The sequence below is a fragment of the Dromaius novaehollandiae genome, chromosome 4, assembly GCF_036370855.1.
Source record: "Dromaius novaehollandiae isolate bDroNov1 chromosome 4, bDroNov1.hap1, whole genome shotgun sequence".
Classification (NCBI taxonomy): Eukaryota; Metazoa; Chordata; class Aves; order Casuariiformes; family Dromaiidae; genus Dromaius; species Dromaius novaehollandiae.
In genome coordinates, this window is record NC_088101.1 from 47,645,791 (window position 1) to 47,661,005 (window position 15,215).

Consider the following 15,215-nt stretch of genomic DNA (forward strand, 5'->3'; position numbering starts at 1 on the left):
ATTATAATGATGATAGTTATACTCTGCAATTTTAAATTTACATTCTATGTTTCTTTGATTTAGCAGATTTATGAATTCATCATTAAATTAATTCAATTAAGATCTCAAACAGAGCACTTACAAAAAAACGTTTCAAGTAATATCTACTAATCCTTGAATACAAGAAGGCAAAGTAACTTTAAAAAATGCTAATTTAATGTTTTCTTCAATCTGGATAAATGTTTTGCTTTTAAGATAATAAATGCAATAGGACAGGCAGTTTAACTGCTAGCTATCTGAAAGAAATACAAAGAAGACAGAGAATTTGATGTTTCTGGATAACAACGGCATCAAAGTGATGGTAACTACTTCCCAGGAGTCATTCAAGAGACTAGCACTGGAACCCAAGTTAAGTAGCTTAATAAATGGATTTGGAGTCAGATCCCTGAACTCTCTTCCAGGCTTAACTGCTCAGGTGAGCTGTAGTCTAAATGTGTCCACAGAATGAGTCTGTAAAGCGATCATCGCACTAGTCAACACATTTGCAGAGATGTTGTTACACTGTCACTCTGCTTTCTGCTAAGTAGGGGGTAGTAAATAAATATTTTCCTACCTGGATTGACTGGGTGGACTGTAAAATGCATATATGCTTCTTATTTGCAAAAAGCGTGAAAAATAGTAGGCACATGTAAGTAAATACAAATCTTAACCAATAGTTGGCAGTTCCATATCCAAATAATAAAGCTATGAGATGAAGTGATTTTTGTTCACAGGGAACATCTGTGGCTATATTTATCCCCCTCTAAAACAGTAATCTCCAGAGCGGCCGTGAGGACAACATGCTGTGCTCTCAGCTCCCTCTCTCCCTGTGGCTACCCTATAAGCAGCCCACAGGGGCCTGCAGCCCCGGAGTCAGGTTGGGGCAGGGAGCATCCTCGTGGCACCCCATGCCAATCCCTGCATCCACGCCAAGCATTCACTGCCCACAAAGCCCCACAGCCTCACCTCAAGTCCTTAATCGCCTTAATCCTATCCCCGGTGAGCAGTGCAGATGTATCCTTTAGTTAGCAGTTTTTAACTTTTTTGCAATTCGTAGATCTTTAAAATTTTGCGGTGGAGATGTAAGCCTCTATACAGAAAATTGACGTCTTGGCTCTTTTTAGGTAACATCTGTGGAATTTCAGTTCAAGGTACTTGCAGATTACAGGCTGAAAACAAATAGACTCTTTCTTCTCTGCCAGCTGTTCTGTGCTAACTCTCACAAGAGCTATTTATATACACCACCATCCTTGTCACCTAGTTAGCATACTGTGAGAAGCATTTCTTTTATACCTGCAGGCATCTCTTTTTTTGGTTGCTTTTTCACACAAATAAAAACCATTTCTGGAATGAAATCTGAGAAGGTTTAATCCTGGTTAAGTGAAAAGAACTGAGACAAGAAACCCCAGATGGGGGAAAGATTGGCAAACAGTAGCACTGCCTAATCCTAAAGATAAAAGGGATTTAGGCAAGAAGGGAAAAGGATGAACCCCCCCATTTAGACTTATCTGATGTGGACAGTTTAAATATTCAGACCTGCGTGTCACGAATCTGTAATTAGTGTCCAGGAGAACACTCCTGTGGTTCCACTTTCATATGGACATGTACGGAAGTGAGAAATGGTTGTGTTCTGACAGCTAAGGAAGGATGTTTGAATGAAATGTAGGGTGTTGTCTTTCTCCCTGTTAGCGCTGTGGAGTTTTGTACATTGCTGCCTCTGTCATAGTCATCCACACTTGTTGGATGGGCTTCTCCAGTCAGGCATTGCTCCCCTCCTCTATGGTGATTTATTGTGATATTGCGCTACCTGTTTTCCAGGGGAGCATAAAGTATAGTTGCCTTGGCTGGATGGATCCCAATGCACTTCTTAAGTACTTTTTATGCAGGGCTGTATATTATTCATTCCAGCCAAATGAAATACAGCTGCTTCCAGAAGGAAACAGGGCACCCATTTTGTAGCAGCAACAACTCTGTGCTCAATCAGACCCTCTCTTGTATTTCAGAACTGAAATACCTTTGCAAAGACCTGCAAAGAATCACTTAGACGTGCTATGGTGCCTCATATTTGATCAGTGTGATTGCACGTAATTTTAGATATCTTGGCCAATCAAAGAAAAGACTATCGTGACAAATAAGATTACACCAGCTAGGTGCGTGTCTGCTGATGACATCCAGCTTCCTGGAAAATGTTGAACGTCCAACAACAGGAACTTATTGCAGGATCCAAATGTTCCTCTTGCTGTTTAATGTTGACAAAATCTGTGAACTGGGGTCAGGGTTTTCCTGATGCAAAGAGTGAGATAGGTACAAAAGAGGAAAGAACAGGTTATGCAGGTGAAGTGAAACAAATAATAATAATATAGTGCCACTGGATTAAAAAAAATCTACTTTATAACATTTGGAGAAACTGAAAATAGACATTACATTTTTATGATAACTTAACTATTGCATCTAGAATAACAGTTGGAAATGATGGAAAGGATGGAATTATGCAAATTTCCAATGCAGAATAGCATATAGTTAAGTATCTTTCATATAAACGCTGTCATTCCTAGCCAGTGCACCAGCCACATTTCTCAAACAGGGAACTACTCCCTACCTGTTAGGGACCAATCTAGTTAAACTTTGCTTAGAGGGAATATTTATGAATCTGTCCTTTTACAGGTCCCTGTCTTAGTCCATTTTTCCATTCCCATGGCCTTCTTCTCAATGGGCTTGTTTGAATAATAGCGTGTCTCTTGAAAACGGCAGACGATCTCACTAAACACATTTAAAAAAGAGGGACAGTTACTTGATCAAAGAGATGAATCTTCCCTCTTCACTGAAGAAAGTGAAAGGGACAAAATCGTCCATGAAAAAATAGCAAGTGGAGAAGTCCTTTTTGTCTCTCTTTTTCTCCAGTCAAGAAAAAGTCGAGTTGATTTTAACTGTTTTATTGAAGTCTAGATACTTCTAGGGAAGATGTTTGTGGCATTTTAATTTCCTGTGTTGCTAGGAATGTTGCTGAACGAAAGCACAAAACAAAGTCACAGTCTTAACTGTGTGAGTTCATACAAACTTAAAGCAAACTTGTCCAAAAGGATTTCCAGAGATCCTATTAAAGTTGTAGCAGTTGTAGCAGTGTCACAAAAGTTAATTACATTGAGAATGCATGCATGGGGCAACTGATACAGCTGATGAGTCAGTCTTACTGGGGTTGCCATCACTTTTGCATGCATCTCACAGCTTCTTAGTGACAGCTGTCACAACCTTCTATGCATATAGAAATATGCATATACTGAAACATTACTGGGTTTTATTCTTCCTCATCCAGCAATTTTCATTGAATATGGCAAGTAGAGAGAACCAATTAGCATTGGTCTGTCATGGATAGGTCCTGAGAAACTCCTTGGATGTCCATCTAATGTCCCTGTGACTTCCTCGCATTGTGTGTCAATTCATGTATATGAGTTCATTCAGCTCATTAATATTGAATCGTTCTTCATTTATTCTCTCCTATTTAATTTTTCTTTCTATTTTTCCTTTTTCTATTAAAAGTCCAGCTTTACGAATGTCAACACCTGTAACCTGGCGATGAGGATTAGTTTGACAACTGAGCCAAGCTACAGCAGTTTGCCAGCCACAGTCCAAAGACACTTATTTCATTTTGGCTTTTTGTATGCATTTAGATGAGGCGCTCAGACTGAAGTAAAAGAATCTGAGCCAGTGTGATCTACCCCAAAGACACCCCAGAACTGATTCTTCTTATTTTGATAAAGATATTGGATGCCATTTGAGAAAATGGCACTTAATGGAGTCTTCTTTAAAAGATTAAACAAAGAGTAACAGAGACAGAAATCTAAAAGACTGAAATCCAACTCTTATTTTGGTTGTTCTAAATTCCTCGTAGGTTAGCTTCACTGGGAGACTGGAGTACTTAAATGACGCTGTTAGACATTCACAAAATGCTGCCTAATCTGCTAGACTCTTAAAGTCCTTTGATCTCTGAGTTTCTGCAGCAGTATACACACATACATGGCAAAGTCCTAACAGAGTTAAACTTCTTAGCACCTATTTTACCATTTGACCCTGTTAGGATTTGGTAGATATTCATTCCCATACATATCTCATTTGTAGGGGCTTAATGCGTTGACTTGCTCAGATCGTATCCAACCTTGCAGGAGGCTCAGGCGTAGAGGAAGTGACTGTTCTCCTTTCTCCACAGCATAGAGCATTCACCCAGATTGTGGGAAGGGCAACTCCAGGGGACTTGTAAAGGGCTTGAAATCACATGCCTTATGTTACAGTAAGTGACTCGATCGGTAGGCCTTCAAGTGTTCAGAGATGAGCGCTCTCATTTACATTGTGTCCCTCTTACTGTTGGTGATAAGGTGACTAAAAGACCAGAATCTCACTGACGTAGGTGGCAGAGAAGAGTTATACTTCTAGGAGGTTCTTCACAGAATACCAAGCTACTTATCATGATAGACAGCCACAGAACTGGGATCTGCAACTTACTGGAGCTCATTCCTTTTGGAAAGCATGTACTTTTGCTCCAGGAACATGCTAAGTAAACATATTCTAAATAGTAATGTATGAGATGTTTGCAGTTGTTTTACTGTGCAAAGTTGCGACTGATTAGCTTTCCGGAATGCAACTCTATCTGACTGCATTCAGTTCAAGTATGAGGATGAATTGCAGTTTGAAGTTTTTCACTATTGGTCCGAACATGATTGTGCTAGAAGGAAGTGTGGTAATCATTAAGGAAATATATATCAGCCTGTGTAGCGATAATAAAGGTAATAAAACCGCGATAACTTAGGTCAACAAACTTCATTTAGATTAAAATATATGGAAGCTGAGTGCCTACTCGTAAGTGACGACTTCAGAGAGAGCTTCCTGCTAATCCACGATAGAGTTTCTTACAGTCACATTCATAAGCAGTTTGGAGATTTAGAGCTAGCCAGTCAAGAGTTTGTATTTTTAAAGGGGAAACTTAAAATTCAAAGGGCTGCCTCACATAGGCCTAGCTTATGATGGCAATATAAAAATATACTGAACATATATAGGCTTGTTAAGAGATGTGACAAGGCTTTGGAAGATTTTTAGCATATTACGGAGAGAAAGGTTTTGGAAGAACTGGGGAATAAATTTGGCTAATGAGTTTTGGCTGATACTTGGAGAATGGTGGGGGACGACTGTACTTTTTTTTGTAAATGCAATGTTTTGAAGGGTTTCCACTGGAAAAATAGTGATAGAGGCCTCATTGGAAAACAAAGAGCTTTTGACTGGTGAATGAGCATTTTGAACTAATGACCAGATGTAACAATATGAATCATTTCTATTGGACTCCTGTTTTATTCAGTTCTAATCATCTAAGGAGGAATGCATTTTTTTTTAGATTAGCCAAATAACTAAAGGGAAAACTCTAGCAGAGTCTACTCTTAGTATTGATGTGGTAAGTCTCTGCTGGAGTTACTTATCATTTTTCTTTCCTAAGGAAATTATTTTACTGTACTTCTACTATATGGTTCTTTTTATTGTATGATTTCTTAGTATGAAAATAGCACTATTAGATAAAGTGATTACCAAAATAGTATCATACTTACAGACTTAAACTGTATTTTCATTATAATAAATGAGGTGTACAGCATATATGAGTGGAAAACATGCTAGAAAGATTACACCTGCATATATGAGTGGAAAACATGCTAGAAAGATTACACCTGTGTTCACGATTTTGGCTTCCTGGTTTAGTGTGCTTAAATCATATTTTGGCCTTATCTACAAACTCTCATCACATAATATTTTCACTTGTCAGGATATTTTTGCATTATAGGATTTATGCCAGAAAGGTGAAATTACCGTGTAGATGTTGTTCCTGAATTTAGTCTGGTTTTCTTTGTCCTACCCTGTTCCTTTATTCTTGAATTCTAATTTCATGTGAAGTAAAGTAATTTAGGTTTTCGTGAAATTACAACAAAGGTCAACCTTATATGGAGTGTAAGTCATTTTGGAATGGGAACATAAGCATTGTGATTTTCATTGTGCTTGCTTTATCCTTGGAGATTTTAATGTATTTGCTTCATAGAGACAAAGTGCATAGTGATGTATTTTGCAGTGTCAGCTGCATGTACTGCATTTGCTCTGTATCTTGCTGTCTCTGTATTCAGATAAACCTTATTAGTTCAGAGACATTTAGTTTGTGCAGTTTAATAAAATTCAGGAGAGGAATTTTCAAATGAATCTCGAAAGCACATCAGAGTAAGAATCAGGCTTACTTATATGCAAAGAATGTTCTAAGAAAAAACATTACCTTCTGTTGCTGATAATCAGATGTATATTGTCTTCTAGATTATTGCAGAGCAAATCTCAACATTTTGCAGTTAGCGTTCTATAAAAAGAATATTACAAAACTTGATTATCTTGTTTTTACAAACAAAGCAATAAGAATCCCCTAGTGTCTCAATGTCATCCAGTGAGGTGTTGCTTTGTTAGTGGGATAAGAGGTTATTGGGCAGCTGGAGAAGTGCAGAATAGTCTAAGCCTGTACTCAACTATGACATCTGCATATAAATTTGTGTGAATTAAGTTGCAGGAGGAATTTTAAAAGCAAACAAAAATACAGAAAAGTTTGCCTTCTATTTAGACTGCATGACTAAAAGCAGCAATAAAATACATCTCATGAGTCTTACCTATGTAGGATTCTTACCTAAAAGTCTTTTTACTTTATAATTTTGTAAATTAAGTTAATTATAATTTGAATAAATTCTTAGACAGGCAAATGGATAATTCTATTTCTCATAATCTGACAACAAAATAATTTTATGTGAAATACAAGCCAGAGCTGGTACTCTTGGATTAGAAATAGTCTTATATATGTGTTTAGGATGAATGCAGAAAGCCACAAGTTGCCATGTTCATCCTATGAATTGCTCTGCCTCAGGTCAGCTCCACTTCAGAACTGTATAGCCATGCTATGCTTTTGTTAGCACAGACGTGCTACTCTGCTAAGCTTCCAGTCCAAAGCTAGTGCAAAACCAACTATGGGATGGAACAGAGAAAGCTCATGACTGCTTGCCCCCTTACGTGTACATATAATCTCTTACCCAAAAATTTGGGTATGAATTGTCTGATATTACTGTAGGAGAGGGCTAGCCTCAAGAAAACTAGACATCTCTTCTAGCACAAGTATCTAATATATTCCTAAAGAAAACTGAGAAGGGAACAAGGAATGAACTTGAAGAAGACAGGTTAGCCAAGACTGGAGAAGGTCCGGAAATGTAAAAAGCTAGGTGAATGTGCAGTGCGATGGCAGCTGAAGTTCAGATGCCTTTCAAATGCAAAGTGAAATACATCAGAAGGAATAATTTGAACTGCTCATGTACATTAGTAGGTTCTGAACTAGCAGGAAAGGACATAGGTATCACTGTGAGCAGCTGAAAGAAAATTTCTGTTCAACATCCAGCATTAGTCGAAAACCCATGTAAAGATACATAGAGAACAGGAAGGAAAATAAGATGTTCAGCAGACAGAAGGCCCTGTCTTACAGTATCAGCAGGAAAGCAGGATATTTGATACTGTGTAGTGTTTGCTCAACACTGTAATGGCGGTACTGTATACTTACCACTGTTTTTCTATAGTTTACAATCAAAAACATATAGCACAGGCATTGACAGCATATAATCATAATAGTCTTTTATTTTAGAAGCAATAAATTATAATACAACAGCACAATCTATGATTATCTAAAGGTATCTAGATCTAATGGTCTCCTGAATTTATATAAAGAAGGGTAATAATAAGGTGGCTCTTCTTCTTGTTATTATGAATCGAAAAAAAATTAAAGGTTTCAAATAAATCCATACACATTGGGGAAAGAGAGCAAGACTGTAACTCAGAATCATTTCTGAGGAACTCCAAGTAGTGATTTTGAATGCTGCAAGTCTATGAACAAATTGAGGTCCTTACTCTAAATTCTTGATTTTGGGAGTTAAAAGAAATAGTTTCATAGTTCTTTTTATGCAACATGGAAGAAAGCTCACCCAGAAAGCAGTGAGATTCCAGCTTTAGAAATGTGTGCATGAAGCTCTACTATTGAATAGACAGCTCTTGCTAATCTCTCTGTCAGTTGTATTAGCATAGCTGGAGAGGCTGAACTGGATATGGCAAACTAGAAATTGTGGGCTGGGGCCAAGAGAGAATGAAATATGATGGCGTCCAGGAAAGGTCACCAGACTTTGATTTACTAATTGTTATTTTAGCAGAATTCTCATATGGTCAGTTTTCATCGCTGGAGAACAGGAGACAAGTTCACCCTCTTCTGACCACTGTTAGGTTTTCCTGTTTGACCCCCTTGGGAATAAACATTATGGCTTGGTTGCTCAGTTTATAATCTTTAGTTTATCATGCTGGTCAAGCTTTTCACAGTATTATTAGTTGCAGGCATTCGCTGCATATATATATGGTGATATGTCAGAATTCCTCTTGTGTGCTGAATATGTTAATAATGTCTAGTTAGTTGTGGTTAGCTACAGGGGAAAATCAAACATTTTTATCAAGACAGGCTTTGTGGATGTGGCTTGTGAAAGATCAAGGACATATTGGGAGCCCTAAGAAAATACATGTTAAAGGTTAAAAGCCAAACCCAAACTCTAACCTCAAAATTCAAATGAATCAAAAAGATGTGGAAAACAGTAGTCTAACAACTGATTAAAAACAAACCAAAAAACAAACCTGGGAACATCACAGTAATATTCTAGCTGAAATAATTATCTAAAACTTTACTGCATCTGATTAATTAAACCTCCACTTACCAAATGCATCAGAGTACTAAAAACCACAAACTGCACAAAATCATCAGTCTAATTCTGTCATGCTCCAGACTCAATTGCAAAAGGGTTTACATTTAATTCAAACACCAGAGTCCACAATCAGCTAAGCTTACAGGTTGTGTGGACTATTGAGATTTTTTTTTAATTCCCTATATTAGAAATATCATTCAGTCAAAGCATGAAAAAATTAATGATTGCTTTTTTCTGCTGCACAGAACCTGAAGCGTGTGGCAGAGACATGGATGGATGAGTTTGCAGAATACATTTACCAGCGACGGCCTGAGTACAGGCATCTCTCAACTGGTGATATCTCTGCCCAGAAGGAACTTCGCAAGCACCTTAAATGCAAAGATTTCAAGTGGTTCATGGCTGCGGTGGCTTGGGATGTCCCCAAATATTACCCTCCTGTGGAGCCTCCACCTGCTGCCTGGGGGGAGGTGAGGAATATACAGATTAGATCAAATTTAAATGAGTCTAACATTTTTCATTACAGGAAATTAAAATTATGAAATTAGGTTTGGATCCTCTGACAAATAGTGTTATTAGGGGAGTTCATAGTGATTGGAACAATCCTAGGAACAGCCATTAAAGTAAGAAACTGCCATGTCTTAGGATTACTGCTGTCGCTTTTATCATTCATTATAATTCTGTGTGTACAGACCATAAGATGCAGGCACACTGAGGATAAGAACACAGAAAAGAGTATGTATCAGCAATTATTGCATGTTACAAGATGATTTTAAATACTGAGAATCTCATTAACAAAAAGGAGGCCTGAAGTCAACACATCTTTTTCGCATATCTACTTATGTAACTCCTTCTGTTCTTACAAGTACAATTCACGAGTGCTACTAGCTATTGCATAGATAGGTGGTGTCAGGTTTGGTCAGTTGTGCTCAGATAGGCAAGTATGACAAGCAGAATCTGGATACTTTTCTTTAAAAAACACTGCTCTGTGTTTGGTAGGTGCTGGCATGGCTGAGTACCAATAGCAGCCAAACGTAATTTCTCTGTCGGTGGACATGGGGAGGGAGGGGCAGGGAAAGGGAAGCAAATATCCGAGTCTCATTTGAGAGTTTGGGGTCAGCACACAGGCTGCTGGAACACTCCTCAGGTGGTGGAAAATGTTCCACATTCAGACTTACCTGAAGAGCAGAGCAGTAGCACACCATATTTGAGTTTTTGTTTTGTGTAGAAGGAATGAAAACACAAAAGGTGTAGAGACACGACATGCTATATAGGCGTGCTGAAAAATCATAGTCGCCTTTAACCCATAGGAAGTACAGTTGTTTGATTCCATCTTGAAGGTGACAAGCAGATGGCTTTTTCCTCTTGATTCATTAAGGTTTATAAAGAAGGCATTACTCTTTCAGTGTATTTTGCTGCTTTTAAAAAAAACTGTACTGCCAGTTCTGGTCTTCTCTGATTTTGCTGGAGGTGTTCTTGGAGCTCTCAGACAATTAGCTTTCATAGTTGAAACGAAAGAATGAAGTTGAAATTTTAACCAAAACTTTTGGTAAGACCCCTCAGACCTCTGCATATCCCTAGTAGTTAAGAATGGTCCATGCAGGGGATCTCTAGACACTGTGTGATGCCTTTACTGTTCTCCAGAACTTCTTAGAAAAAGCAAATTACCTCATTGCCAGACTTTAAAAGTAACCTCCTTAGGTAGCAGTCCCTGATTCCTCTTTGCAAGCTACCAGCTATAGAAGTACAAAGGAACTTCAATATGTATGTGCCTTGCTGTATGCTGCTCCTTGGCAACAATGAATTTCCTTTGTTGTTAATGTTTCTTATATCCTTAATACTGCTGCCTGTGCTTTATGAGAATTAATTTATACTAGGAGGTAGCACAAATTTATCTGCAGAAGTCAGGCTGGATCAGGGTTGTGTGACTGCTGCTGTGGTCCTCCTTTCATCATCTCCTACACACGTATGTGTCCATCCTCACAGGGCTCTGATCATGACATATATAGCTTCTCTGGCCAACTGGACAATCCTTACCCAGGTTTAAGTGAAAGAGATTGAGACTCAGATATTAATTATTTTCACAGAAATAGTAATACACTCTCTGCATAAAAGTAAGACTTTTAAAAAGTAAATTATAGATCATAGCATCTAATTTGTACGTTAAAAGGACCTATTGAGTTCTTAGGTAAGAAGTGAAGACCAAAGGCTTTCCGTTTCCTCTAAAATTTATTTTCTCTAAAATAACAAGAAGTTTCAGTCTTACTACTCTATTTTTTCCTGAGACTCTCACATTCCTGTGAAGTTTTAATTAATTTGTTGGCACTTGCGAAGAACTTGAACAAACTTGAAGGTCAACGGCTGTCATAATTAGAAGCTGAAAGAGGAAAACAGACTGTGTTATTGCTTTATAAGAATCGAGCAGCCCTAGAAACCTTGCTGACTATACCCATCAAGTCTGTGCCAAGACCAGCAGTCATTTAGTACCCCCTCTGCTTGCACTTGGAAAGCCTTTACATCTGCTTGCCTCTGCCAGTCTGAGAAAGGATAAACAATGAGGGTACTCAGAAGACAATCTTTGGCTCCAGTATCCTGATACCTAGAGCTAGGAAAAGTGTGGGGGGTAACAGCAGGCATTGCAGAAACAGTCTATTCAAAACTCCTTTCTTTTTGCAAGCACATTTACTTGAAACCTGTCTTTTAAATTTCTTTACAAAATCTATTCCTGATGGAAAAGAAGCAAATTTGAAAAACAAAACCCAGTCTTCTTCAGTACAGTAGACATGGCTTTATGTCTTGCGCTTGTTTGTGCCTTTTGTCCTTTGTAGCTGGCAGGCGGTTCATTTCCTTAGTACTCTGCTCTGCCTTTTTAATGTCTGAAATATGTGCAGTGAGACAATGTAATGGTGGATGCAGACAGATAAAGGTTAGTGAAACTATAATATCTGTGTCTGAGTGAGATTACTGTACAGTTTTCTCTCTCAACATGGAAAAAATGAAAATTTTCAGTTAGTTTTTGTTCTTATCCCCACAAATATATTGGAAAGTATGTTACGAGTTGAAAAAGAATAACAACCATCTCTTTCAGAGACACAATAATTTATTTGTAACGTGTATCTGAAATCCTGCAGAAGGAAGTTAAAACAATAGCTGGATTAGGTGAGATTTGGACAGAGAATGTTTTCTTAGAAAGTATTCATGAATCTACAAGTTGTGGTCCAGCGTGCATATATAGCGGTGATATCACAGCCTCCAACAATATCTTTGAAAACACACTTTACAAGAAATCAGTCATATCATGTCACTATTGTAATATATTTTAGGCTTCGTTAGTCCTATACTCAAGGTCATATGAAAAAATTAATTTGTTTTCCTGAGTCAAAAGGGAAATATTTAGAGCTTGGCTTAGTTTCTTGTTACAGGAACTTGTTCTTCAGTTAGTTACTGTTCAGCAAGTTGCTCTATCACTGCAGCAATGCTAAGCTATTGGACCTGAAAATACTCCTTCCTCAGTCCAGAACTCAGAATTCCTGGATTTTATTGAATTGTTTTACAGCAGTGACATAAAAATGTCACACATGAAATATTCTGAAGTTAAATCAAATGGCACATTTGAAAAAGGATCAAAGCATAAGAACTCACTAACTTCTCTTTTGTTTACTTTCTTTTTTAAAGTGTCATCCTCACACCCTTAATGCGTCAATCTGAGGATACCAAGTGTCACATGTATGTTGTACAAAAGCACTATAACCAGCTATTCCCTAGCCTGTGCAAACTGAATGCTGCCTGACTTGCATGCTGTCCAAATTCTATCATCAGCATCAGTATGATATTTAATAGCAGTCCCTTGTTTCTTCAGTGTCTGGTATCTGGCAGTGCTTGACTTAACTTCAACTTTTTATGGCTCACAAAAAGAATGAATACTTTAAAAATTAGTATGTAGCAGTTGACAGGAAAGGTTGCTCATTTTTCCATATTTGATCTGTAGACTTTGATGGCCCTATGGTTATCTAAGAATATATTGCTTTACTAAGCAGCATAGTAAAACTGGCTTTAACTGCTGCTCAAACAGCAAAAGAAAACATACGCAAATGTTGCTAATGTCCTCTAAGAGCTACAGCTGCCTTCTTATTTGGGGCACTAAATCACACTGTATGGAAAGCATTATATAAATTGGTAGCACCAAGGTGCCTCTCAGGTTGCTCTGTTGCATTGGAGACCATAAGGACAGTGCCGGCACCATCTTTGGATTCATCATTGGAACAGATGACTAAATTGAACATAAGGTTGTCTTTAGATTGCTGCACTTCCCCAGTTTTTCAATTTTGGCACAGATGGTTTTGTGCAGTGATGTGCATGTAGTGCAGATCCCAGGACCCCAGGAGTGCCTCTCCCTCTCGGACTCATCAGGACAGCCTAAGTGTCTCTGGGTGACCTCACAGCTCCCCTGCAGGCAGGGCAGGCGCTGCTGGAGCCAGGACATCACCCATGTTGTCGTGAGCGCATCTTGCAGGAACTAAAAGCAGAGCCTCACTTTCCTGTGAGGGACGTTTAGTTGTAGAATTATCAAAGACCAAAATTGTTCCATATAGCCACTGGACCCTGGGAAGTTTTGATTTCCCTCTATAATTTTTTTCCAGCCTAAAATAGATTCCCTTAAAAGATGGGGGAAAATTCACTTTGCTTTTCAAGAGTGTTTGAGGGGTTGTTTTGTTTTCTTTTCCTTTCAATATGGAGCATATGTGTGTGTCATTACACAGTTCCTGTCAAAATGGTCCAAAATCCTAAAATTCATCCTAACAAATTGTATCAATAGCCATTAACCCTTTTTTCTTCAAAAGACTTCTGTTTTTTCTGACAAGAAGATTACTGTGGTAATCAATACATCCATTGCTTTTCTATTCACGTGCTGTGCCTAGGTACTAATGACAAGTACTAAGTTTTTGAGAAGGTAAGGAGCAGACTGTCCATACCTGCATTTCCCATGGAGAGCACATTAAATCAGGTTGCTGGTAGTTTTCTACAAAACTCCAACATTAATTTTGCCTAAGGTCAAGTTATCTGGTAGGCGATCTGTTCTGCAGTATGTAAACGCTGGGTTTTTTTCTTCTCCAGATTAATTTGTAAGTACAGCTTCACTTCCCTATTTTATTTCCTGCTGGAGGTGGAATATGATGGAATACAGCAACATGCTTCTTTGATGCTTAGAATGTACTACAAGATTTATCTTTCTTCAGATTTCCTCTGAAACTAGAGATTAAGGAATTTGGTTGATTTGTGCCTCAGCTGTGTTGCTGATGAATTCAGTATGTCTATTTAGCTCTAGAAAGCTTTGAACATCAACCCAGTGTGGATGGGCAAGCAAAAAAAGCGGATACTGGAACCAGTGTACACCTGAGGCCTGGAAATTGGGGAGAAACTCAGACAGAGGTAAAAGAGGAAGGAAGTGGTGAATGACGAAAGGAGCTGGTAGAGCAATCTTGAAGTAGTAAAGAGAAATATCGTATCAGGCTGGGGAGGATGGATGGGAGACAGTACAAGGAACAAAGAGAGGAGCTAAGAAACCCCGATACCTCAAAATGTCTAAACCTATAGTTTGTTTCCTTGCAAAAGAAAACTCAACAGATGTAACCCCCTCTAAAATACCAACAGACATAAATATGCTTGTATGTGTATTCTGCGTTTCTGGAGCAGTGATTGAAGATGACGCTGCCCTCCACTAGGGTCTGTGTTCCTCATCCACCAAGTCAGCCAGCTCCGCTCAGCAGTGGCAGTGGTAGTTCAAGCAGAGCACTTGCATGGCAGAGCACTTGAACTAAGCTACCTCTTTCTTAAGGCCTCACCTGTTCTGCCAAAAAGTCTTTTTAACACTAGATGACTAACTTAGAGAAACCAAGCTGTAGTTTTCACATGTTAGCTGGTTTTGGTAAAACCCAAAGATTACTGTATTTAAGCTTACCCATGGCTTTATGGCTTGCTGGCTTGTTTAAAGCACAGAAGTCAGATGTCGCAACAGCAGAAATCTCACTTACTTGACTTTCCTTTTTCGCAGGTATAGGTGAAGCACTGAAAAGAGCCTAAATATCCTTGCTGTAACATCTCCAATACAGAAGAGGGAGAAGATAAACCTAGAGTCTGTGTTTTCTGTGTTTTTATGCCTCATCAGCTCTCTATAGTGATTATGGGGCCCATAGTCTTAGTATTTGTGTCCCAAGGTGGAGTAGGATGGCATTTCAGGAACTGAATGTACATAATGACATGCATATGGAGTGTCCCATGCTTTTTTCAGGCTGTGTTTAATTCTAAAACAGCCTTTCAGATCAACTTCAATCCATCCTGGCTAGTCCACACAAATTCCTCAAATACATGCTTTTCCCAAACACTTGTCTGCGTGTACACGATTGCATTTCAGTTTGA

At 38.5% G+C, this 15,215-nt stretch overlaps 1 protein-coding gene across 6 annotated transcripts in view; it reads left to right on the top strand.

The window, feature by feature from the left end:
- The window catches only part of GALNTL6 (polypeptide N-acetylgalactosaminyltransferase like 6), a 512,820-nt gene that overhangs the window by 471,543 nt on the left and 26,062 nt on the right, over nt 1–15,215 (top strand). For 4 of the 6 annotated variants that reach the window (XM_064510969.1, XM_064510967.1, XM_064510966.1 and 1 more), the window contains one exon: nt 9,047–9,268. The exons of the other annotated variants lie outside the window; for them this stretch is intronic. In XM_064510969.1, coding sequence (XP_064367039.1) covers nt 9,047–9,268 — 222 coding nt within the window. The remainder of the gene's footprint in view (nt 1–9,046; nt 9,269–15,215) is intronic. 6 annotated transcript variants of the gene reach the window in all.